Source organism: Passer domesticus, chromosome 6 (assembly GCF_036417665.1).
Source record: "Passer domesticus isolate bPasDom1 chromosome 6, bPasDom1.hap1, whole genome shotgun sequence".
NCBI lineage: Eukaryota > Metazoa > Chordata > Aves > Passeriformes > Passeridae > Passer > Passer domesticus.
The window spans coordinates 12676666-12702769 of NC_087479.1; the positions used below are offsets into that span (position 1 = coordinate 12676666).

General features: G+C 40.4%; 2 protein-coding genes across 10 annotated transcripts in view; one reads left to right on the top strand and one right to left on the bottom strand.

Moving 5' to 3' along the window:
* Positions 1–43: 43 nt before the first annotated feature.
* CCNK (cyclin K) lies at positions 44–16707 on the bottom strand. 8 transcript variants are annotated; one of them, XM_064423417.1, is made up of 13 exons: positions 16563–16703; positions 15858–15964; positions 15614–15670; positions 14592–14858; positions 13528–13609; positions 12808–12939; positions 11918–12023; positions 11720–11777; positions 9741–9910; positions 8555–8838; positions 4546–4579; positions 3429–3503; positions 44–1369 (listed from the first exon to the last, which is right to left on the bottom strand). In XM_064423417.1, exons 4-13 carry the CDS (start codon positions 14786–14788, stop codon positions 747–749), a joined length of 1761 nt encoding a protein of 586 aa, XP_064279487.1. In that variant the 5' UTR covers positions 14789–14858; positions 15614–15670; positions 15858–15964; positions 16563–16703; the 3' UTR covers positions 44–746. The 8 variants fall into 8 exon arrangements, with proteins under 8 accessions (XP_064279487.1, XP_064279486.1, XP_064279485.1 ...); XM_064423416.1 differs by lacking the exon at positions 16563–16703 and adding an exon at positions 16325–16480; XM_064423415.1 differs by lacking the exon at positions 15614–15670.
* A 279-nt stretch (positions 16708–16986) lies between these two features.
* The window catches only part of SETD3 (SET domain containing 3, actin N3(tau)-histidine methyltransferase), a 62395-nt gene continuing 53277 nt past the window's right edge, over positions 16987–26104 (top strand). Inside the window, exon 1 of one of the 2 annotated variants that reach the window (XM_064423423.1) lies at positions 16987–17141. The gene's annotated coding sequence lies outside the window, so the exon portion shown is untranslated. The remainder of the gene's footprint in view (positions 17142–26104) is intronic. The other variant, XR_010364226.1, reaches the window with a different exon arrangement.

Here is a 26104-nt window from a genome sequence, read left to right on the forward strand (position 1 = left end):
TAGTTATGACCTCTGAACTAATATGAAAAACCTGGAAATCCACTAAATTCAGAACCAATTTTATTTGGGTAGAGTGAACAAAGTAGTCCCATTTATAACTATGATGTACATCACAGTAGGCTGTTACATTCAGACTTTCACACTTAGAAAATATATATATTATGTACAGGAATTTGCAAATAGGTGTAAACATACAATATTTTAAGATACCAGTACATTCCAAACCAAAACTATCAGCAAGGCAAACACCTCAAAATTATTCCAGTCAGCTAGCATTCAGAATCTCTCTTAAATAAAGCAGCTTTTATGCTTGACATCGTGTTGTTTTACTTACTATTAAAAATGAAGTTTCTTATTATAGATCAAATATCATAGTATCTGGCTATTTTGATACTTAAAAATAGGCACTGATTTCTAGAAGGAAATTTTCTTCTTACTGATATAATTGAGCCAATATGGCTGGTTTTGCTAGTACAAAGTAATCCAGTGCTGGAATAAGTCAAGACAATTTAAACTTAAGTCAAATGTGTAAAGTTAGAATAGATACTGCAAAGCTGATTAAAATCTAGAAGCCTATATAACTCACCATAAACCATACTGCAAACAGATCAGCTAAATTTTCATTTAATCTCATTTCTTCATCTAAATTATACAGATTACCCTCCTCTTCATCTTTACAATGTAGGTTTTGGCTATCTACTCCTGCCTAATCAACATAAAGGAATATTCGTGCAAATCACCTCATGCTATCTCATCCATGTAGCACGTCCAAGTCCTGCTACAGGTGGCATACCAGGTGGTGGAATTGGAGGTGGTACAGGTGGCTGTCCACCTGGGGGAACAGTAGGAGGGGGGTAACTAGCTGGTGGCATTCCCAGCCCTGGAGGTGGATGAGGTGGCACTGCGTGGGTTGGAGGCAGTCTGGGAGGTGGGAAGTTAGGGTTGTATGTAGGTGGAGGAGGATATCCAGGAGTAGGAGGTGGAATGTTGGGTGGGGGGAAAGAAGCAGGGGGTGGAGGTGGAACTGGTGGTGGAGGGTTGGGAGGGTAGACATGAGGATGGTAGGGTAGGTGAGCTGGTGGTCCATAGGCCGGTGGTAAAGCTCCGTATGTTGGTCCTTCTGTTTTCATCATCGACTGGAGACTCTGGTAACCCTCCCCTGACATGTAAGAATTTGTAGTAGACATCCCTGTAATATAACTGGTGGGGGGTGGGGGTGGGGGACGATGTGGCAGAGGGGGAGGTTGATGCACTGGGGCAGGATGAGCAGGAGGAGGAATCTGGACCTTTGGCATATCTACTGAGTCCACAGTAGTAGATTGCTCTGGTTCTCCCATTGAAACTGCTGTTGTCAAAGGAGGCTTGCGCTCTGGAAAAGAAAATTTCATTTATTTTTTTGAAGGATAAAAACAGCTTCTGAAACAGCTTCTGAATACTTCATATTTTTCCTCCAGTTAAATTAGCAAAAGAGAACTCAATTCTCTAAGTCTTTGAATGCCATATGGTATCCAGTCAGACCGTCTCAGGTCACTAAAAACCAAATAAGCTGCCTATCAAAGCTTCAAGGTCAGCTTTCCCCCTTCTAAAAGTTAAATTCATCTTTCTTATTACTATTTTTTATAATTTGAATATTGTTGTACAATCAGCAGAATTAACAGACTGGATGCCTGGAATCACAACTAGTGCATTTAAAAAGTCACAGGCTTCTTTAGTTCAGGCCTCCTTTCTACCTTTTTGGTAGTCCAGGAGGTGCCCTGGGATTACCCTCTGCACTTCACCTGCCTCCCACATTGGGAAACATTATTTGAGAACACAGGCCAAAGTCTTTAACACTCAGTTCTAAACCTGTTTACCAAAGACAGAGAAAGAGAAAACCAAAGGGTAAGTAAGAAGGGCATGAAATCTGATCAGCCTTGCCCACTGATTAATTTCAGTGAACTTAGTGCCTGACACTCTGGAGAAGTTCATAATAAGGTCAGCATTTTACAGAATTATAATTAGCCACTTCTGGAAAGAACATGCTTTAAGCTGTCTTCTCTTTAAATTAGAATTGTTTATTTTCCCCTCTTAATGCAGACATTATAAAATAAGTAATGCCACTAGGATGACTAACCTAACAGCAACCTCTCTGTATGGTCAGAGAAATTATTAGAAGGACCAACAAAAAAAAAGAGTTTGGGACATCTTGGTTGTATATATGAGAATCTACAACATTGTTGAGTAAGAAAAGCTACTTAGAAACACATGCAGGGCAGTCATTTCTAGTGGCATAATACAATGTTACTGTTAAACAGAATTTGAGATAAATCCTCCTCCTAGTTCACTTGGTCAAGATGCATTGTTTGTTTTCACTGACTTTTCCACAGTGCTGCCCTTTATTTTGATAATGTTTCAGTACTTGTACAATTACATCCTTGTATAAACAAAGAGGAAAATTTCAGGTAACAAGGGAACTAAATCCATTACCTGCCTAAGTAGGATTTTAACAACAAAACTGGCCCCTAGGAAAGCCACATAACTAAATGACACAAGGTGGGCATGCTGGCTGTGGTACTCATGATTTCAAGGTCCTAAATTGTAGCAGGCAATAATTTCTTCATTTTCTCATTTTCAAAACCATTCTGGATGCAAGATGTGCATTCAGGATTTAACAACTGAAGGAATAATGAGCATGGTATTTAGAAAAACTTCATTCTTAATTAGATTTTAATAAATGAAAAAAGTCCTACTATATTTCAGTGCGCTGCTTTTCTCTCTCCTAGTTCTCTTTAGAAGCTGTCATCTTACAGCTACATTATGGACTATGGGCTGTGAAATATTTATGTCACAGTTAAGGGTCACTGGAAAACAGCTAATGCATCAAGGCGCTGGAAGCACAGTTTTCCAACAGAGCAGTTGATTTTGCAAACATATGGCATGACTGCAGTATTACTGTTCCCTGGCAGAAAAAATTGTCTTTTGAGGTACAGCAAAGAAAGTATCCCCCTGTGGTGGTTTGGGTTTGTTTTCTTCTTATTGTTTGGAAGTTGCACACCTGCAGAATTCCTGTATGACAGATATAACATGGAAAACTTCTACAGGACAGCTGAAGGCTGCTCTAGTAATCCAATATGGCATCTACCATCCTTCTGAGGTCAAGAAGTCCCTTTTAGCCTACTATTAACAATTAGTTTTAGTCTTCTAGGCCTTTAACTGTTGCAGCTTTGTTTTGCCATTATCCACCTAGTATAGTCTTGTTTGCATTGCAAGTTTTTTACTTACTGTCTGGAAAAGCGTGTGCTACTATGATGAAATTCCCTCTAGAGCTTAGCAACCTTGTGTTTTTACTTGCCAAGAATATCAATCAAGGCAACAAACCCCTGCCCCCACCTGAATGAAAAGCAAGAAAGTTAACAAGAACAAATGTTTTGAAGAAAACAAAAGCTTACCTGGAGGTGGATGTGCAGGAGGTATTGGTGGATGTGAAGTTTCAATTTTAGGAATTTTAGATGGTGGCGGTGGTTCTAAAAAACATTTGTCAGTTTGTGACTGGTTATTGCTCTGCAATATTTTGCAAATTCCAACTCTGCTCTCATGATAGTGATTATCATATCACACTACACTATGCAAAAGTGCAGTGGAAATCCTATTTACTAGGTATGTTTAATAAAGAAAATTAAAATCAACACTTCTATATAAATTAAGTGGCATCAAGTATCACATACAAGTCTTCCAAAAGAACATATGCCTACAAGTTCAAGTGACTTTGTAACTAGAGACAAACTGTCCCAATAACAGTAAGTGAAGATGAGCAAGTGTATGCTTTCTAGCCCAAAACTAACATGTAAATAGTTGGAACAGCTCTCAGAAGAAGTTGACCTTTGCTTGGCTAGGGAAATGTGTGTAATGAACAAAACAAAATAGTGATTGGACAGGAGAGAGGAGGGAGAAGAGACAGCTGTCTGGAATCTATCTGCAGGGCTACAGGGGAATAAATGCCAGGCTTCCTTATGAAGTACAGCCTAGGATCCTGAACTATTTTGTTCCAAACCGTAAAAGTGAAGAAAAGCCCCCAAAATAACCAGGTATGATCACTGCAGTGAGTATACATTTCTTTCACTACACGACTGATACAAAATGCCTTTTTATGGCAGCCATTCCAACAACCAACTACAAACATCACTGATTACCAACCACTGACTGTTAGTGCAGATATTAATTGACATGACACCTTCAGTCACTTCACGGCCTCACAGCTTGCTGTGGAACTATTCCCAAATGATGCATGGAGTTATACATTGAGTGCTGACTAGTTTAGCAAGACTTCTACTGAATTGACTCTATTAAAGAACTCTTTGGGCACAGCTATACTCAATTTATTTCAAGTTTTGTAGTTAGGAACATTTTAAAAACAGTTATTGAATATATTTAAAGTACATTATCAGGATCAAAATAGTTGGGAACTGCCAAGCCTGTAAGCAGACAAACTAAGCACATGCCAGCAAATTACTTATTCTGGTTTAAGCAGTAAAATGGAAGGAACATGAACAGAATATTAATATTTACCTGCTGCCTTTGTTTCTTCTTTTGGAGATACAGCCTGTTTGAAAAAAAAGAAAAAAAAAAGGATAAGAATAAAAGACCATTGCAGTCAGTCTCTTCTCCCAGGTAACAAGTGACAGGACAAGAACAATTAGCCTCAAGTTGTGCCAAAGGAGGTTTGGATTGGATATGAGGTAAAATTGAGGGTGGTCAGGCATTGGAACAGGCTGCCCACAGAGGTGAATCAATCACCATCCCTGTAGGTATTCAAAAGATGTGTAGATGTGGCACTTGGGGACAGGGTTTAGTGGTAGACTTTATAGTGCTGCATTAATGCTGGAGCTGATGATCTTTAAGACCTTTTTCAACCAAATGCTTCTATAGTTTCTTACAACAAATGCAAGATGAACAAAGTCAACTCACACTGGGAAAGCCCAGCTTAACTAGCAGAATGAAAAGACTGGAAAAATAGCAGGTATTTTATATGCAGCATTTCCCACTGCTGAGTATTACATCTCATTTAATGTATTTATCATCCACTGCACACACGTCATGGTCCGGTTCACTGCTCACTGAGCTGAAAACAAGAGGCTTGGCCTCTGTTCCCAATTCTGCCTTGGCCTGTCACTCAACCTTTGCCAAAATCACTTCAGGCTCTTATGCTGCATTTACCAGGACAGGAGGGCAGTGAAAGTGTTGCACAGCATAAAACATTTCAGAAGCCTTCAGATGGAAAGCATTGCATAAAATCCAAATGTTATGCCAGGAAAAAAATGTATGCACACTGAACAAAACCCACAAACCCTCACATCATCCTTCCGATCACAAGTTTTTGGTTGAGTTTTTTCTTCTTTGGTTGTTCTTTCATTGCAGTTTTATGAAACAGACACAGATAAAGGAATAAAAAAATCTTCCCAGATTACACAGTCCCCTCAGATGACTACTTGATGGTTTCTGAGAAAAGCACAGAACTTAACTGAAATTTTAAGTACAACTATATTTAGAAAGAATGATGAAGGTCAGAGGGGTACAGTACATAGCTTCTCTGTCTTTTCAATGAAAATGTTTTTTTAAGGGACTATTTATCTCTAGTAGCTTTACCTGCACAAATTGTTCTATTTCCTTCATTTCACTTTCCACAGTACACTTCAAACCAATTTGAACAGTACTTTTCCTTAATTCTTACGGGTATTCTCAAAATTTTTCATGTCTAATTTTTGCCTGCTTGAGGCAACCTCGTTCTTATATTCCTTTGATAATCACTTCAATTTTCCAGACACCATCCAGCTGCTTTCCTGCTTTTAAAGGACAATCTTTATCTTACCATTTCAAACACACAAACTTTTTTCTTAGTGACTCTCATGGACTCATCTTCTGCCTTCATTTTACTTGGATGGTCTTTTCTTGACTTTCTAGCACTAAATTCCATGCCTGTAAAACAGCATCAGCTCTCCCTGCACTTTCAAATAGAAGCAAATCACTGCTTGTTGGATCTTTTCCAAAAATCACTCATTTTGTGAAGTCAGTTGATCACTTCAGGTGACAAGCAATTCAATTACTGTGCATTTGTTAATATGGAGCAATATTCAAAAAACAATATCAAGGTAAACCATTACAGTAGAACAAGAAACTGGAGCAGAATAACTCATGACAGAAAAATACCCCATCAATTTAAATTGCATTTATGCTAAAGAAAAAAAAAAATCAAGCAGCCACAATTCTCTAACAACAGCAGCTGCTAAAATAGAGATGAGCATTTATTTGGTAATTCTACTGCACTGTAGTTTGTACTGCCCCAGCCAGAACACCTGAGGGTCATAATAAACAATAATAAATTATCAACATTATCTACTATCAGGCTGGTGGATATTTAATACCTCCTGCTGAATCTATACAATGGAACTGTTCCTTTTCTGCTGTTTCTCTGAGCAATAAAATTGTTCCCCCCAACAATTTCTAGTTTAATCTGAATGAAAATACTATTTACATCGAATGATTCACCAGTATATTTTTAGTGAAATCAACTGAAAATTCAAGCACTCTTCACCACTAGAGATGTAGAGGATGTGCAGATGCTTTAGACATCTGATACGGGCCTCTAAGTCATAGGCCAATGCCTCAAGCTGCTCGAAAGCATCTTGGCTCAGTAGAAGGCAATGGGAGTTGTAAGAGTTCATGTAATTGAAAATCTGGCCTCCAGGAACAAAGTGTATTTCTGTTCTGCACAAACCAAAGAAGTCATGCAAAGCTCTATTTATAGAAGCAGGCAAAGATTTTAAGTGAGGTTTATGGCACGTCTAACTGAAGAACATTCTAGAAGCACCAAGTAAATCTTTCAAATGCCACACATCTTGTTCTCCCAGACTGTTTTCTGGATATAAAACAATTTTGGATCACACATTTAATTTTCTCAAATTCATGCTGCTTGTGCTGTATTCCTACAAAACTCATTTGAGTTTTGAAACACCCTTTGCTTTTTATTTGTTGCAAAATACCCTTTGCTTTCTATTTGCTGTGGCTGCTTACAGTGTATCTACTATTTTTGCCTTGATTATTAGGTGATGGACCTCAAACTAATTTCAGGAAAAGGTAAGTTTCACTGATGGCTTGACCAGAGGCAACCTTTCAAGAACAACAGATACTATCCATGCACAAGCATCACTTTTTTCCACTAGATACTTCATTAATATATGGGATGGGGCAAAATCAGTAGTACTGTAATGGTAGAATCTGAATAGTCCTGAATTACAGGAATGAACAAGCATTTTTTACAACTTAGATGGCACACACAGGAAAAACCAAAATTGTTATTAATAATTTCTGATGCGCCAAACTGTCCCAAGCATTTCTGTTGAAGAAAAATTGTAAGAGATCCTACAGGTCTGACAAATCAAGGAGAATTCGTGCTGATGGCATAAAAAGTATGAAGTAAAAAGTAGAAGAAATACATAATACCTATAAAGAACTCTCACACTTTTCAGGCTAATTAATAATATTATCACCTTTCTATCCTGAACAATGCTAAAGTTGAGTGCAGTAACTGAATTTCAGAGCAGGTCTTTTCCTCTAGTAAACTCAATCCTGCACTTACAAGACCAAGGTTTTACAAAGTTATATTTTTGTCTTTTTTGTCTCTTCCAATTCTATTTCATTCCAATATTTACTGCTTACTCCTAGTTTTTGTTTTGGTTTGTTAGTTTGTTGTTTTGGTTTATTCCCCTGATGTCTGTTCTCTAGTTTGGGCATGCAATAATTGCAGGTTGGAGCAAAAGTCAGAACAAAATTTACAACCTAAATGGACTTGTTCCAAAGACTGTACTTCTGAAAACACTCCTGTTGCTAAGTAAACACAAAAGAAGACTTGGGTAACACTTTTTTTTTTTAACTTACAAGTAAAATGTATACATTAAAATCTCAAAGCTTCATTTGAACTTGATGGCTGTTGAAAAGTGCTCAGAGTATTTGCGACACTATCCAACTGCTAATGTAGCTTCTTATTTTCAATTATGATGTGATATTATGGACAAAGCGAGGCTATAAAACCTGATGATGTATGGGCTGCTACTATTAAAGGATTACTTTAAAATACATTTTTTTCAAGAATTTTGACATAACTTTAGAAGTCACTATTCTCTTAATATTAGTAATCAAAGAGTCAAATAATGTCTTCATCAGCATTGTGCACATCTCTACATTCAGGTGCAGCACAAGAACCCCTCCCTAAATTAAACTTGCTTAATAGAGAAAACAATGAATTTGATAGCCCAGAACCACAAACACTGAGAACCTGAACAGCTCACGTTGACTTAAAAGCCTCTCCATGGCTTTTGGCTCAAGTGGAGTAAGAATGTCAGAACTGTAAAGGCTGATCAGCATTAACAAAGTTGCCACAAACCAAGTAAAATCAACTACATAAAATTAATTACAAGGCTCATTCTTAAAGCAAACACAAGTCTCCTGCTCATTGTGGCCTTTAAATCAAATGGGCATCAGATCAGCCTGAAAATAAATTGCAAGTTGAACTTTAACTTACTGCTGGTCTTTTGATCTGTCTAGGAGGACTTGACTGGGGAGAGGGCTTTTTAGATTGCTGTGCTTGTGTTTGCTGCTGCTGCTGCTGTTGCTGTGCTGACTGCTGAGACTCTTTTTGCTGCTGTGTCTGGGACTGCTCTGAACTTTGGGACTGCTGTGACTGCTGTACTGTAGGTGCCTGGGGTGTAGACTGAAGAGATGGTGGCTGCTGCAACTGATGAGGAGTATGATGAGGCATCTGCTGTTTTCCCTGTGAGTATAGATCCAGGATCTGATGACAGATATCTTAATAACAAAGAAAGAAAATTCCAAAGAATTACAATGTTATAATGTACAAGCGTATATTTAACACAATTATCAACTCTGATTTTTACTGGACATCAACTTTGGAAAAATTCATTGCAAATATTACTCATCATAATAATGAATGAAATAACTTTTAAAAAACAGATTAATTTTCAACTTATACTTGCATTTCTGTGTTTCTTCTGCCTGTCCTAAGCAATATGTACATGTATATGCACACCTTTCAAAAGAACACACTGTCTTGGTAATAACACACTGTGTGCCTGGAGAGCCAGTAACCACACTCACAGGACAGCAATACAGCAAGAAAGCAAGTGGAAGATTATATGTTAAAACATATATGTCTTCTCAGGCCAATCAAAAAAGTTTTAGGAAACAAAGTAAAGGACTAGTATTAAATTCTTCTTCCAACATGTTAGGAGCTAAAGGTGCCCCATAATCTGTTCATGCTTCACAGTACATCACAAAAAAACCTTCTATCCTAGTAAAATTTGGTAAAAGAGAACAATTATCAATGGGAAAACTGCTGGAAGTCAGGCTCCATTAGTTCCACTGTTTGTAGAACACTTACTTAAAATGGGGAGTAGATAATCATGTAAAAAATAGAAAACACATCATGACAATTCAGGCTAATTAGATGTGTTATAAACTAAATAAACTGCAAAGCAAACATTGAACAAAAGACTAATCATGATGATTAAATATGCTCCTAAGCTAAGCCAGTTCAATTTAAAACCTGATTAAGGCACAGCACATAGAAGCTGAGTCACATACTCAACACAAGATTATTTTGACTGAAACCTAGATAAAATGCTATTTGCATTTATTTATGACCTGGGCCACACAGTTACAAGAGATGTTGTGGGAAATGGTTTTCATACCTTCCAAAACATCAACGGGAACATCTTGGACAAACTGCTCCCACCATCGTCTGTACATTGGTTTTGATGTCCATTCCTGTATTTCAAACTTACACAAACGGCCTGCTAAGTACATAACTGCAACAGCTATGATCTCAGGCTCCCACTGCAGGGACAGCGTAGTGCAGAGGCTGCAACAGAAAACAAACCAAGCAAAACACAACCCTGGAGATTACCTGATTGTCCAAGTGCACTCTAAAGTACAGCAGCTATAATTAACAGGGTATTAAATCCCACCACAATTCTAACTTCTCAGGCAATTGTAATCGAGAGCCTTGTTAAACAAAAGAGTTTACAAAGCTAAACTATTTCTGGACTACCACAGTCATGAAATCAGGTCTCAAATCAGATTTTAGAGCTTCCAAATATTTGTAAATAAAATGTAAACAAATACTAAAGAAACCCTCAAAACCACATAGAACAGCCACCACAAACTTGTAAAGCAACCTGTCAAGCATAACACAAGTTTTAGATCAACATATAAAAGGTTATGTCTTGAATGGCCTTTGTTAAAGCTAATGTTAAAATAATTGATGTTATTGGTATTATTGATAATAACTAAGTTCCTGTAATAATCAATTTATTTCCTGATATCAATTTTAAATTACGAAATATTTTTTCTCTCTTTTCTCCATAGATTCTGTAGCATATAATCTGCTTACAGAATTTTAGATCCAGCCAGCTGAATGTCCATGAATTCCTGTGGCTGTATAAGAGCAGAACTCTTTATTCTAAAGGCTCGTAGTGCAAAGCACAGAATTATTTTCCCAGGATCCTATAAACAAAGTAAACTTCTAATATGGTGCTTATTAAGTAAGCACCAGAACAGAGGTAATTAATATGCCTGATTTGAAACAACTCCTCCAACTTCATACAAGTGTTGTCCTGAAGTGCATTTTAATTGTTAGTTTTTATTGTACTTGGAATTAAAATTGTTAATTTTAATTCCAAGTACAATGGTGTCCAATCTTTGATGGATAAATTACAGTACTTTGACAGGCTTAAAAGTGACAGTTATGCCATAATTTTGTTCTGCCTCTAAGACCATAATCTGCAAGACTCTCAGCAGCTGAAGTAAACATCTCTTGAGATCCACATTAATTTTGGTCAAATTAATTTGGAGAGTTTACAAAATCTGAACTCACACAGGGCTAATTCAAATCAGGCATATGATTAAAAAAACACCTCTTTCTTATGATGTTCTACTGCTGGAGGCATGACTGAAAGCCATGTATTCACATGTATTCACAATTTCTGGACAGACAGACCACTTATGACATTTTCTTAAGGGTTTGCTATGGAAACAGAAAGTAATATTCAAGTCCTTAATAAATTAACTTGCTCAGCTCTGTAGAATCCTCCTGAACAAGACTAAAGCATGTCAAGTTGTTTTTTTTTTTTTTTTTAATACCACATGAGAAATGCTTTTACATGCACTCCCATTAATTGATGTGATTCTTACAAGTTCATTATTCAAGAAATTGTAAATCCAGTGCTAAAAACTGTATTCCTCAGTGAATTTAATGGCTACTTCACTACTACCAAAATATCACATTAAAAATATTGATGGAATTGAGAAGTGAGTTATTTTTTTCAAGAATGCACCATATATCACAGATTTGGCAAGAAGCTGGTTTGTATCCTGGAGACTGAGAATTTGGTTTGGCCCTCTCAAACAGTAAGTTTCTTTTTAATGCAGCACTAAGTTAGTGCCACAACACTGCAGAGGTGTTACTGGTCTACTTCAAACTCATTCCAGATTCTGTGCTCAATGGAACTATCATGGTAATGATGGAAAGAAAAACTGAGGGACATGACCATGAAAACATGTAACAAGCAGAAAAAAAAAATTGAATATTTGTCAAAAAATATCCAATACCTGAACAAATTAAGCAACAGTAACTATTTCACTTTGAGAATGTTTCCTAGGTGTATCTTACCTGTCATTGACAAATGTCCATGCCATTTGAACCAGTTTTTGAATTTTATTTTTGTCACCTGAAAAACAATCAGAAAAAATTTAGGAGATAAAATTAGGAGGGACAAACAGCTGAAAGTAGAATATTCTTGCACTGTTAATATATTAAGTTCTGGAAATCAATAACAGGCATTACTTGCTCACCCTGCCAATATTTTACCTTTGAGTTGTTTGGCATACTTGAGAAGAAATTGGTATGGATGTTCCACTTGCAAATCAAACTTTATTGTTTGTAGTAAGATTCTTTCAAGTACCATCACTTCTTCCTATAGAGAGTTACAAGGTAACCACAGTATTATTTCTCCTTTCACTCAAAATTATTTTATTCCAGTATAGGGCATGACTTCACAGCAACTCCAGGAAGCCATGTTTGTGTCCAAGGAGTACAAAAAGTTCTCCAACTTACAATACTATTTTAAACTCAGATACCTTTTCTTCACATTTATTTGAATGAGGACAGGGGATATGATGTTTAAAATCCCTATTCCTCTGCAGAGGAATGAATTGAACCAGACACAGCATGAAAATGCCAGACACACAATCACAACAAAAAGCTCTACCACATTTCACTCAAAAGTTTCAAGTCCTTCTGCTATTTAAAATAAACAAATTTTAAGAGAAGCATAGTTTTGCTAAGACAATGCTGTAAACAATAAACTTCTCAATACTTTTGAGATCTAGTTCTCTTATTTAAGATTCACTGTTCATTACTTCCTAAAATTCCATTCAGATGATTTATAGTTTTATGCCTTGGTAACATTTCTTGCTCTGGCTGAAATTACTCAAATTTACTTTAATTTGCAAAATAACATCAGAATTTACATGAAATAAAATGCAAACTTTTAATGAAAATAATTATCCCAGTAAACTCCCGAAGCTATTTTTATTAGGAAGAATTACTTTCATAGCTACCAACCACATTACCCAGAAGAGCAATAAATGCATGCTGAACATCTAGTTTAATTTAGAACAACTGAAAATCAGTCAATGCTCTATTGAGTGTGTGTCACTTTACTACAGTACAACAGGATGAAATCAATTTCAACATACCTTTGGGTCATCTCCAAACTGTCCAAACTGTACATCATTTAGCAAGCTACGAGCTGTTTTAATTATATCTTTACATTTCTTGGGTGTTTCTTCAACCTTTCCTGCTAGGAAGAGACAGCAGGCTCCTGTCACCTAAAAAAAGGCAAGTACTTTCAAAAAGTGGCCTGCATGTAGATGTGCAGTACAGTGCAGCATTATAAAAGCACTGTCAGTTTCCATTAACAGCACTGCAGAAGTCTCCCAGGAGAGACTTAATGAGCATACTAATTTCTATTTTCATACAGTATTAAACTTTTATTTTTTCAGAGGAAATATGCAGAATTTGGAGGACTGTCTATTGTATACAACTTCATTTCAAGGTCAGAAACCCAAAGCACAATTTGTCCCGGTTCAACGTTGTCTGTCAAGCAGTTTTAAAACTGTGTAAGTTCTTTTTCTCTTTCAGCTAACACAGAAGTGCCAGCACTATAGCTGCTACTCCTAAAGAACAATATCAGCAAGTCATAACTGCAATGTCAATACATTTCTGAGCATAAACAGAAATGTATAAACAGGCAAGAACAACAAATTTTAATCTGTAATAATTAAAAGACAAAATGCTAAGTTTCCATCTTCCTGTAGTGAACAGCAGTAGTAGTACCCAAGTGACTAATCACCATTTCAAATAGTCCCTGCCTAATGCAATCATTAAACTAAGTCATCAATATTCTAAATACTTACATATCTTGGGAACTGTTTGAAGGAATGAAACATATAAAACCGATGGAAATAAATTATTCCAGTTGCTAGAGTGTCATAATGTCTGTGGTGCAGATTAAGGACTTTCAAACAGCACATAAAACAAATTTAAAACCAAATATGCACAATGGATTCTGCTTTATCAACTACTTCACGTAACTGGCTGTTCAGTGACCAGTCAGAAAACACTGCAAGTAAAACAGGAGTTTTAGGAAAAAAACCAAAAACCACAAAAGCCCTTAAAGCTGTGTAAATACTATGGTGAGGCCCAGATGCAGCTGATATCTAAAGCATTTGTTGTAAGTGTGCAAAGTCCTGACTGTATTTACAAAAGGATGCACATAAGGTCACCCCTGTGTTTCACCATACCTGCCTCAAGAGGGTCAAATCCAGCAGTAGGTACACCAAGGAACACAACAATTATCACTTCACATTCAAGTGCTGGCATGGAGGAAAGTTACTATCAACACCTACAAATGCAAAAAAATCTGAACATGCTCCATACTCTTCACTTCAAAACAAGTAAAAAATTTGTCTTCATCATGCTTTATTACAGAAAGAACTAAGGAGATGAAAGGAAGCACAGGAATAGAGGAAGCAGAAAATTTAAGTGGCTGTCTATGAGGGAGTACAGTCTGGAGTACTTCTACACAGCTGTAAATCCCAAACCAACAAAACAAAGAAACAGCCACCAAACACCAAGACTGGTAGAGGTTAGGAGCCTCAAAGGCACAATCTAGAAAACTGAGGAAAAAATTCAAAATTTAAGAAGTCATGTAGATTCATATACTGAAACAGAGTTTCACACCTCACAGAAGTTACTCTTAATTGGAAAGTTTGTATCATCTGACTTCCAAATTGGAACTTTGTTCATTCATTCAATGGACAGAAATTGTGTAGGAATATATTACATCAAATGCCACTTCAACACAAATATATTTTTGATTAGCAGTTAAACATCTGAACAGCTGAGCACATTGCATATTTTATTCTGAAAACTCACTATTCATGAAGACATTTCATACCAACAGGAGTGTAAAGGATACAGCCCCAAACGTGTTCCCACATCGAATATGAATCTGGCCCCTTCCCTGCGGTATCGAGCCTCTGTAGCTGGATCAAGCCCTTCAAGCTGTGATGGTGTGTGTGCCAAATCTTTCTTATCCCAGTACCAGCATGGCTTTGTATGGTCCAGGTTTGCCAAGTTTACAGAAGGGCTGGAATTTTCTTTATTCTCCTTCATTTATTAAAACAGAATTGTCTTTGCTGTTTAAATTTTCAAAAATGAAGTCTTCAGAGAGTCACTTCAGGACCTTGAAGAAAAGAAAAAAGGCATTCTTTAAAAATTGAGAGAACTGTCTTCTGAAATTCCTGCTCAAAGAGTAGTAAAGAAAATAGTGCTCAGCCTTGCCTGTTAGAAATTACTTTTTCCTATGCTCAAAGACAAGTAATAAAGAACTTTGCCTTTATCCTCCCCATATGTTGCAAATACAATCAAAGAAAAAGCCATAGGTTATCCTTGCTATTACCTGTTTAATAAGGAAACATCTCCAACAATATCTGCTATTTCTTAGAAGAACAACTTCCATCCACTTTGCCAATATAACTAGGAAAAACCAATTCAGTGATGGATGCAGAAAGATTTGCAAAGTTAGGGGGATTAGCTGACTGTTGGTGACTAGGAAAGGCCCTGGTGAGGTGAGCCTTAAATACCTGCCTGCTCCCAGGGACACCCCGAGCAGCAACCACTTGGCAGAGCTTTGAAAAGTGATCTGTACTTGCATTACTTAAAGAAAAAAATGTATCAGTGTTCTTTCCCATACCAAGACTGAGAAAACTGATGTGAGTTTATAAAGCAAGGCACATCCAACACCATCCCCCACACAAGGCAACCGAATCCAGCCCAGGAGTCCCCTGCTCTGCCCGTGTCCACCAGCACTTTGTGTTCAGAGATGCAGATCACAAAGCTCTGCAGGCACCTTTCTGTGCTTGAATTATGGCAGATGCTCAGCCAGGCCTCAGCCTAAAGAATGAGCACTCGCTGCCTTTGTTTCTTTCAGGCACAAACCTGCTCTCAATCCAATTCAACTAACTCCAGACCCTGCTCACAGATCACTGCAGTCACCTGCAAAGGTTTGCATAACAGTCATTAATATATGATGCAATATATCCGCTCTAAGCAAGACACTCACAGGAGGACACAAACTTAAAACTCTTAAAATCCCTTTTTTCGAGACGTTTCCCTTCCGAAATCGGAAGGAAGATCACGTGAACAGCCACAGAACGATGCCTACAATCGGCGCCTCGCTCACCTTCAAAAAGTTTCTGCTTTTCAGAATAAAGGAAACTGTCTTTGCCTCACGGTGGTTTTGGAATCACCTTCACAACTCGCGGTATCGGTCACAGAAAGATCTAAATTCTGCCACAAGAAAAAGTAAATGGCTACTAAAAACTATTTCCAGAATCAAGAAAAGCGCGCCAGGCCACGACCACACATTCCCATCACATTTACAAGAAAGGTGCTTTTTTAACAACTGCAACGATCCTTCTTCCTTACAAGATATTTTGCTTTGCAACTTCTACAGCGCTTGAAAATCAATCAACACCAAAACCGCTTGAAGCGACAATATTTGTTTCTACAAAAAGGCAAACGCATTTCCAAATACGGAACCAGGAATGAAAATTATCACCCGCAAACACCTTAAATGAACCATATTAAACGTCCCAACCCCGACCGCAACGCCCGGCAATAATAAGTTTCCCCTGCCTTTTTACGCACCCCATTAAAGTGGCGGAGAGTTCCAGAGCTCGATCGCGGCTTTTTCATACGTTACCTGAGACGAACCCACGGCCGGCGGCTCCGCCCCAGCCCGGCCGGGGATGCTCACAGCGCCTCACGGGGCTGGCGGTGCCCGGGGAGGCGCTCGGTCCCCGCCCCGGCCTCCCCGCTCCCTTCCCCCCTTCCCCGGGCGGCGGCTGTCGCCGGCGGGCGGCCCGGGCGGGCCCCACGCACTCACAGGGCTCGCGGGGAGCGGCAGCCGCACCGGAGCCGGGGCCTCTCAGCGACGGCGCGGCCTCCGCGCCCTGCGCGCCGCCATCTTGGGAGCCAGGCCAGGCCGCGCGCTGCGTCATCACGTCGCAAGGGCGTAGCGCGCGAGGACGGAGGCCCCGCCAATGGGAAGCGGCGGCGCCCCCTCTGCCTCCCGCCCAATCCCGGCTTCGTCAGCGGCTGCGGAGCCGCGGCTGGACGCCGACACGCTGCCGTACCCCGAGAGCGGCCCAATCGGAGCGCTGAACGGGAAGATTGCGCGCCTCAGGGACCAATAGGAACCTGAGGGGAGGCCGACAGGGCTGAATGACAGCCAATGGGCGCGCTGCCGTGCCCGTGCTGAGGCCGGCCGCGCAGGATTGGCCGCCGCGGGCGCGGGAGGGGCGGGGCTTTCCGGCGGGCGGCAGCTCGGCCAATGGCGGCAGGGGGCGCAGGGGGCGGGGCCGGGCGGGGCCGGCGCCTCCCCTCCGCGGGCAGCGGCGTCCGGCGCGGGCTCGGCTGCGCCGCTCCCTCCCTCGGGCCCGGCAGGAGCGGCCGCTGGCGGGAGGTAAGGCGGGGCCTGCCCGGGCCCCCTCCCCTGCCTCAGCCCCCCGCTCCGGCGCGGCACGGGCCCTTCCTCTCAACCCTACCGGCGGCGTGGGCTCGCCCCGCTCCGCCGCCTCCTTCCCCGCAGGAGGCGCCGCTCTTTCCGGACACCCGCTCCCGGGGCGCGCCCCGCGGGCCTCGCCGGCCCTGCCTTCCCCCGCGGGGCTGCTCCGCGCCTCCCTCCCCCGGGAGCCGCAGCCCCCGTCGGGGCCCGCCCGGCCTTTCCCTCTCCCGCCGCCCGGCCGGAGGGGCTGGCGCTTCCCCGGGCCCGGCCCGCGCCGGTTCCTGCCGAGCGAGGCGTTTTCCCGTGCCCCATCCCCCCTCGAGAGGCTGATAGAAACGAGAGTAAAGCAAATGGCTTAAAACGGCTTTCCTCGTGATGCAATTATTTTTTAGGGTTTTTTAAAAATATGTGGTGCGGTTTGAATGCTCCCTGCTCCTGCTTCAGTTTCCCCTGGAGCCTCCCGCGGCCCCCGCTCCGCGGGTCCGGCTCGGGGGCGTCTCCGCGGGCCCTCAGAGCCCTCCTCTGGCTGGGAAGAGTGCTCGGCTCTCGTTCCTTTCTCGCCCCGTCCGCAGCCTGCTTTAGGCAAAGGGTTAAATCCTGGGAGGGGAAAAAAAGAAAGGGGGAGTTAAAATTAGAATACATCGTAAGCTGTGTATTGACAGGGGTGTTACTCCTGAAACAGCCTCGCTATTTCAGCCTTCCCCTATTGCTACAACAGCTGCCTGTCCCATGAACTCTTCCTCTTCTTCCTTACCCAGCAGCACTTGGTTAGAGTTGCTCGAGCTGAGGCTGTGCTTTGCCTTCAGTTCTTAGCAAATTTTGAATTTGGCATGCAGTTTTTTACCCTGCATTCAGCTATCAGAATAGCTCTGTTCTTCCCTTTGGAAGTTGTCCCTCATGGTTCAAAGCTGCTCTTGCCCCAAGCTTGGTATCTGCTCTTCTGGATGGACTTGTCCTTGGAACCTAAGCTCGCTCCTGAGATCAAGCTGAAAGTAGATTGTCCCTTCTAAGAGCATGTAATGTAGGCACCTGTCTATTCAAGTGACAGCTTTGTTCTCCGAAAGCTGCTACAATGTTAGCTTAACGTCTTGCAAGTGTTTTCTGCCTTCAGTTGTTGTAATCCCGTAACTGTCAAGTGAAACATAAGCATTTGTAGGTGAGTAAAAAACAACTGTGGCATTTTGTATGTCCACTATCAGGTTCCTGGCACAAAATAGTAATAAGCCAGTGTACAAGTTGTGGGCAGGAAAGGCCACATGATGGACTCAAAGGCGGGGGCGGCCTCCTGATATTTTTGCTCAATTAAGTAACTTAATATGGTAGAGATTCAAGCCTGCTGGCTTGTGCCTTAGTAAAGTTTTCAGTTATGTTTAGCGGGGATTGAAGTATATATTGCAGTAGAGTTGAAAACACATTCTTGAGATTGTGTGCTGAGAAATAGATTTAGGCTGTTGGGGGAAGAAATGCCACAAGCCCCGAAATCATTTGTAATCTGTATATCACTATTTCCAGAGATGGCCTGATCTGTTGCTGAAGTCAGATGTGCCTTGAAATAGAATTCTGATGTCTGTATGGTACAGAAATTAAAAATCGACTGCATTATGCCTCTGTATGGAAAAGTGTACATCTTGGTGATATTTCCTTTGTAATAAATCTATTTAGACATGCCACCATCATAGTGGTGCTGGTTATGTAGATAAATTGTGTAGTTCCCAGCAAGTGAGTATGTCGGTGGTCGCTCTTTGGAAAAAAAAAAAGGATACTTTAAGGGTACTGGAGGTCTTAAGGGATTTGTATCTTTTCTAGTGGGCTGTCTTAGTGCTCAGTGCATGAGACCTGTGGCTTAACCTTTTGGAAGCCTGGGTGGTTCTGTTAAGTTCTGCCCTACAAATGGCTGAAGTCAGGGTGGCTTGCTTTATTCTCAATTAGGAGTTGTATTATATGAAGTGAGGTTAATATTTTCTAAATTAAGAACATTATTTAGGAACATGCAGATAAAGACAGTACATAAGGGTTTTTAATTAATTCTGCTGTAAAGGAATTAGGAAAAAAAAGTTTGTGGGAGTCTTCAGGAGGAGCAAAATTCAAACAAAGGAATAAAATTACAAAAGTGGGTTGGTAACTTGGTAGAGTTTATCAGCTTCTTTTCTTCAAAGAGTAAGTATTTCTTCTTTTCTGGTCAAATAGTTGTCTGAGGATCTGATTCAAGAGAGAGGCAAGGGAGCTAAGAGCTTGTTTCCTGTGGATTGTTAGTAAACTACCTTCCCTACAAAGCTCAGTCAGGTGTTGATAGTAAGAAGTACTCCATCTGCTTAAGAAAGCTTTAATGGGAGCTCAAGGGGTAGGGGGACAAACCTATGGTAAATAATGTAATAGTTCCAAATTAACAAGCTGATAAAAGTGAATTAAGAAATACATACTTTTTTTGAGCTGTTTTGTTGGATATAGACTTTTTTTTGCCTTTCAGCATTTTGTGAAACCTTCAAATTAATAATTTCTTACCAAAGGTTTATATTTAATGCATGAGGCAGTCTTGTGCTTAGTATCTAGCTAGGTTCAACTGGGTGAGGAGGGAGATAATGTCAAAATGACAGGATTTCCTTTTTTTAGTAGATTAGTGCTACCTCAAGCATTTGTAATCAGAATATTGTCAAGACATGTTTTCTTTGGTTCTAATTGTAAGAATAAATGTCTTTTGGAATTTGATTCCCGACAATTAGCTAAATTTGTTGTACTTGGTGTTTTTTGTAAGTGCATCAAACAAATGTTTAGCTAATTTTAGTAGCTTCTTTTGTTAGTATTCTGTAGATTGGCTTCTTCCCAGTAACACAGTTGCCACTATCACCATCATTCTTCCCTTAACCTTACACTCTAATGGGATTAGCAGTTTGTTCTTTGCAGAGTAGATGTATGCAGTGCATTCAGCAGTGGTTCAGTTTCCTCTTTTCCCAATGTTTTAGGCTTGTGCTCATGGCTGACACACCTGTGGTGGTGCAGCTGTTTATAGTAAAGGGAATTATTTGATTCTGACCATCCCTTGCCAAAGAGCTTGTTAGAGACACTTCATCTTCCTAGGTTTGGCTTTAGATGACTAATAATGTTTTTAACTTAGACAGTTATGTAAAATATGAGAAAGAATCTTTCAAAACTAAAAGTACAGCAGGAGCTCTTCATTGCTCCATAAAAATGGCCCATTAGTGTTGTCTGGCCTTAGTCTTGTGTATTTGGAGCTAGGCTTGTGTGTGTAGCAGTTAAGAAGTGACTTCATGCCCAAGTGTATTTTAACATTGATTTGCATTTTTGGTCTTGCCCTTCCTCTGCTTTAACCTTCTTTGCTCCCTTTTTCTGTTTTTAGCTGCTCTGCCCTACATTGGCTCTTGCTTACATCTCTTCTAACAAATGACTATTCCAGTTGCTCCATCTATTCCTGCCCTTCCTTTACCACTTCCCATACCGTTCAGCTAGTCTGTTAATCCTTTTTCTTTCTTTGAAATAAGGAAGAATTCGAGCTGTATTCTTTCATTTCAGTTCTGGGTTCTGTGACCAGGCCAAAGCAGCAGACCTGTCACTGCAGGAGGCTTCCACCTGTATATTAACCTGGGCTGCATCATGCAGAGGTGTGAATGACTGTGCTTGAGATCAGTTTTATCTCCTGTACTGGTGTTTACAGGCTGTGAAGCTGGCCAGATGTAGGTAATACATAAAGCAAAAATAAAGGAAAATATGTGTTTCTGAGTACTTCTAATATCCTATTAGGAATCAAAATACAATATAATTTGTAACTTGAGAGATATTGTTTTACTTTTCAGTAGGATTTTCTGAGCCTGATGTTAAAGTCTGTTATGTACTGAGGGATGACAGATTAGTTGACTTATTTTATTCTTGGGTATATTCCCAATATATCTGGAGGAATTGGCTAACCTGTCCTGAAGTGCCTACAGCAGTGTTTAAACACATGGTTTTCAACTAGTGTTTTAATGTAGACCAAAATTGTTTTTGTAATTGAAGATAGGCTGTAAAGTCTGTCAGTTCTATTCAGTTCCTTTTTTATTGTTTCTGTTATGAGTGTGACAACCTGCACTGAAAGGAGGGGAGTCAGTCTCTGGGGCTCCTGTGTTAGCTATCTGATTCTAGCCTTTTGCATGCAGATCAGTTTGCACATTGTTCTTTTTATATGTTTGTATGTATTTTAGGATATGATAAATAATGATGGAATCATCTCAGTAAAACTAAGTTGCTTATATTACAAATGCTGCCTGTATTTCTTAGTTAATCTTGCTTTGTCTTTAATGCTTTATAGCACTAGTGCCCAAAGTTTTCAAGTAATGTTTCAGCAGAGTAGGAAGAGGATGTGGTGTGTGGATTTCTGCTTCCACAGAACCTGTATTGCTGGTCCAGAACTTCCTGTATGCTGGATCTTGCCTGGTGTGCCCATTCCAATGCCAAGCTAAGAAAAGATGAGTTACTTTGTGGGAAGGGGTTGGTGCCAACCAAGCATGAGGTACAGGCTGTTCCCTGCCCTTGACAGGTCCTGTGGGGGCTGTCTTTGTGGCCACTGTTGGAGGTGCTTGATTATCTTTATTTGATGACAGTTTATAGATGTAGCCATATAATAACCTCAAGAACTGAGAGAAGGAGATTTTGCATTTAACAACTTTTGCATTTAAATACTTCTGACAAGGACTTCTGAAAGATCTCTTTTTACAGGTTTGCCTCTAGGTAATTCAAATGAACTGATGTATGCAATTATATAATTTGTGGAACTGTATGTCTACTTTGTCCCAGTGCTCAAGTCATCAGTGAGGATGATAATCAGTGTTAGTCCCAGTACTAATCCCTGGGCTATGCCGGTGTGACCGGTCTGCAGCTGAGCTTCCTGCCATTCACCACAACCTCTTGAATCCAGCAGTGCAGCCAGTTTTCTGTCCACCTCACTATCCACTGCTTTAGCTGGTAGTTCATCAGCTTGTGTGAGTATGTGATGGGAGATGTTGTTAAAAGCCTTATCAGTGCAGAGATGAACAGCATGCACTGCTGTCCCATCAAGGTTACTTGCTTCAACAGCTTCCCTTCACTCAGCACTGTGAGGCCACATCTGGAGTGCAGTGTCCAGTTCTGAGCCCCCCAGCACAAGAGGTGGAGTTACTGAAGAGGGGCCAATACGATGATTAAGGGACTTCCCTCATATGAAGAAAGGCTGGGAGAGTTGAGACTTTGGCCTGGAGAAAAGAAGGCTCAGCAGGATCTTCTCAGTGTGTACAAATACCTGAAGGGATGGTGCAAAGATGGCAGGGCCAGGTTTTTTTTGGGATGCCCAGTGACAAGAAGTAAGAGGTGCAAACTGCAACAGAGGATGTTCTCTCTGAGCACCAGGAAATACTTTCTTACTGTCAAGGTGCCTGAGCACAGTTTGGAGACTCCATTCTTTGAGATATTTAAAAGCTGTCTGGACATGGTCCTGGGCAGCTGGCTCTAGGAGGCACTGCCTGAGCAGGGGGGTTGAACAGGTCAGTCTCCAATGGTCCCGTTCAGTGTGAGATGGTTTTTTTTAAAGTTTAAGTGTTTATATTCCTGATCCTATTTCACCAAAGATCCATCAAATTTCAGGACCTTCTTGTTTTTCTTGTACTTTGTCCCTTGCCAGATTCAGCTCAAATGGGCTTTAGCTTTCCTGTCTCCACCCTTGCATGCTCAAACAATACCTTGATTTTTGCTGAGTAGGCTGGTCATGCTTTCACCTCTTCTGTTTCTTTGTTTGAGTTTTGTCAGGAGTGTCTTGTCCATTGATGCAGACCTGTCATTTTCATTTAACATCCTGCACATAAAGGTGGAGCATTGCTGAGCTTGGAAGAAATGATGGGTGAAAGTCTCACCTCTTAAGATCTTTATAATGATGGAGTAGTAGCAGAATAGTTTATTTCCATCCTGAAGTTTTCGATTGTGTACTCTTAGAAGAAGTGAAAGTAGTGGGGTGCTAGAGTGTATTTCATAAAACCATGAACAGATGCCTGAGTTAACAAACACCAAGTTACCTTTGTGCATCCAATCTCTAGTTCCAGGCAGCTGTAGAAGATTATTTTTTTTTGCATTCAGTGTTACTTCTTTTTTCCCTAAATACAACAGAATATGATTTATCATTTTCAAAAGTAGAAGGCGTTGGGCATATAGATGCTTTTGTTAAATTTTTGATACCTGCTCTACAGACAGCATTTCAGGTCATTGTTAAAATGGTTCATTGTTGAAATAGTTCTGTTTTACTGCATTGGTAATCACTATTCCTTGTTCTGGTTTTAATGTTTGTTTTCTCAGACTTTCACTGGGATAGGATGAATTGTCACCAATATGCTCTTCTATTCTTTTGATAGAAAGGGACAGAGGTTGATATCAGTGATCATGGAGTTGGTCTTCTTGCTTCTTCAAAACCAGTGATAAAATGTTCAGATCTTCCAGTCTTAGCTGGTCTTTCCTGCATCTATTTACAGGTTTATTTATTCAGTTTTGTCAATTGAACCCTAGATACAAAAGCATTTCTTTGATGCATCTGCATAGTTTCTTGTTGAATATGTTACTCAGAAATAGCTACTGGCTTGTATCTAAAAGTCTCTGACCCATTTGTCCAGGGTTTAGTTTTTCACATAAACAAAACTGACTTTTCAAAATAGGCTCACAGCCTTCTGGGTCAGTCTCCACTGCCTTATACAGGCTGTGGCATCTGGGTGGTCTGTGAGCTTCCAGGTGGCATGGTTAGAGCTGCTGGGATTCAGGAAACTGGTGACTGACACATTTCACCAGTCTTGTGGAGCTCCAGCTCTAACCTCTGCAAACCAGCAGCCATTGTATAACTTCTACTGCTCACTTTGGAGGGTAACTGCCTGTCTTTGGATATTCCTGGTATGTCTTGGTGTCATTCTTATATATATATATATATGTATCGATGGTCTCGCAGCTGGACAATCCCTTCTTTGGAAACTGCCATTTTCAAATGAAGTGGATCTTAGCAGGAAGCTGAGCTGTATATAGATGAATTTCTTTGCTTAAGGAACTTTGTGTGTTGGGATAGTATTTTTAGACTTGCAGAAAGTAATAAGGGTTGGCTGGTGAAGAAAGAAATGGCTGGTTACTTTGGATGACCACCTACAATGTGTAATCTTCCCCTTTGCTAAGCAGAGTTGCATTGATAGCATATTAATATATTAACTTTACTTAAAATAGAGAAGTATCCATCCCCTCTGGGGTATGCTGCACCTGATTCTGTCAGTCAGGAGCAAGTAAAATGGATGTTGTCAGACCAATTTGAGAAGCTCTGTGTGCTGATACAGTGAGTACACTAATAGAACTGTAAAACTTAGAATTGCAGAAAATGACTGTTGGGTTTTCATGTGGTTGTCAGATTCAGATTTTATCTGTTCTCAGAGTCAGCATTCAAGCAGTTATTTGTTCCCAGCTGATGCTTGGGAACAGTGAGCTCTGTAAGGGCTCATGAAATTACAATTTTTGCATTTGTCAATGCCCTATTTGAAAATAGAATTCCTGTTTTCAAGACAATGACAGATAATATTATGATTTCCTTCTGTCACTGTAGGATGCCTGGCTTCTACAACTTGTTTCTCTGGCTTACTGAGTCTTTGAATTTATGCCTGAATATTAAAAAAACTGGCCTGTTGCACTTTGAGTTTGGGCATTTAGAAGAAAAAAATGAATAGACTAATAAAAAAAATTGCTTGCTGTATTTTGTGATGTCTGAGAGTTGGTCTCTAAGTGGTTTGGAGGTATAGTGTAGAGTTTCATATAATGATATGAACAGCCAAAAACTTTGCAAACTCTCATAAACAGTATTGCAGTCTTAAAGGCATAGTGTATGCCTGGTTTGAAAGTGGGAATTAGTGTAATGATGCTGTTTTTATTTTCATACTGGGGTTTTAATGTAGCCCTGCAAGACAGCAAAATTCTGTGCAACTTCGAGGAATTTTACCTTCTGTAAAGATAAAGTTGTGTCTTTTCCAGAAAACTCTCAAATGACAGATCAGGTTAATAACAAAAAAGTTGGTTTGAGCACATTTCTGCAGACTTCTGTCCTGCCCCTGTATGATGTGTTGGCCTAAGACCTGGGGCATGACCAGTCTAGTTTTGGAAAGTGCTGCTGCTCCCAGAATGCACTTTTTTTTTTTTTTTTCTGGTGGATAGAGATTCACCAGTGTCACCTGCAGGAAGATATCAGGTGCAGCTCTGCTACAATGGCCACGGTGTTTGTATTCAGTTCTGTCCTTTGTGTCTCTCAGGAAGAATTACTCGGTCTGAGTAGAAGTCATCTGTATCTATTTACAAATTTGCCTGACTTATAGATAATGGTTCTATTTGTGGTAGCAGGAAACTCGGCTACAAGAACTGGGAATCATAACACCGACAGCCAGTCTTTTCTGGAGTCGTGCTGCTGCTTTTTCCCTTGTTTGAGATTATATTCAGTAGGAACAAATTTTCTTTTTGGGCTGATGGATATAAGTATCATCTTGCAAGTGTTGCAGATGTGACTTGTTATTAACAGAGTGTCCCTTTGTGGTCCTTTATGGCCGAATGAGACCTGGTGGTGTTGCTGGTGAGGGACATGGGGCTGTGACAGCAGGCCCTGAGGCTGCAGCTTGAACTGGATTCTTGCTGCAGCACAGGAAAGCCATGCAGGTCTCAGATGAGATGGAAGGTGCAGGGTCTGCAGGGGCCTGGGGCTGTTGAGAGTCCAAACTGCTGGAATCTGGCTCAAGTGGATTATCTTTGCTGGCTGTGCAGGATTGAGATAGGCAGGAAACTAGGAAGAAAGGTACTTGGAAATAAAAACATTGAAATCTTAGTTTGGAGGAGTCAGAGGCAAGACAAGCTCAGGCTTCCTAGAGGTTTGTGGAAAGACTACAGAAATCTTTTCAGCTCTA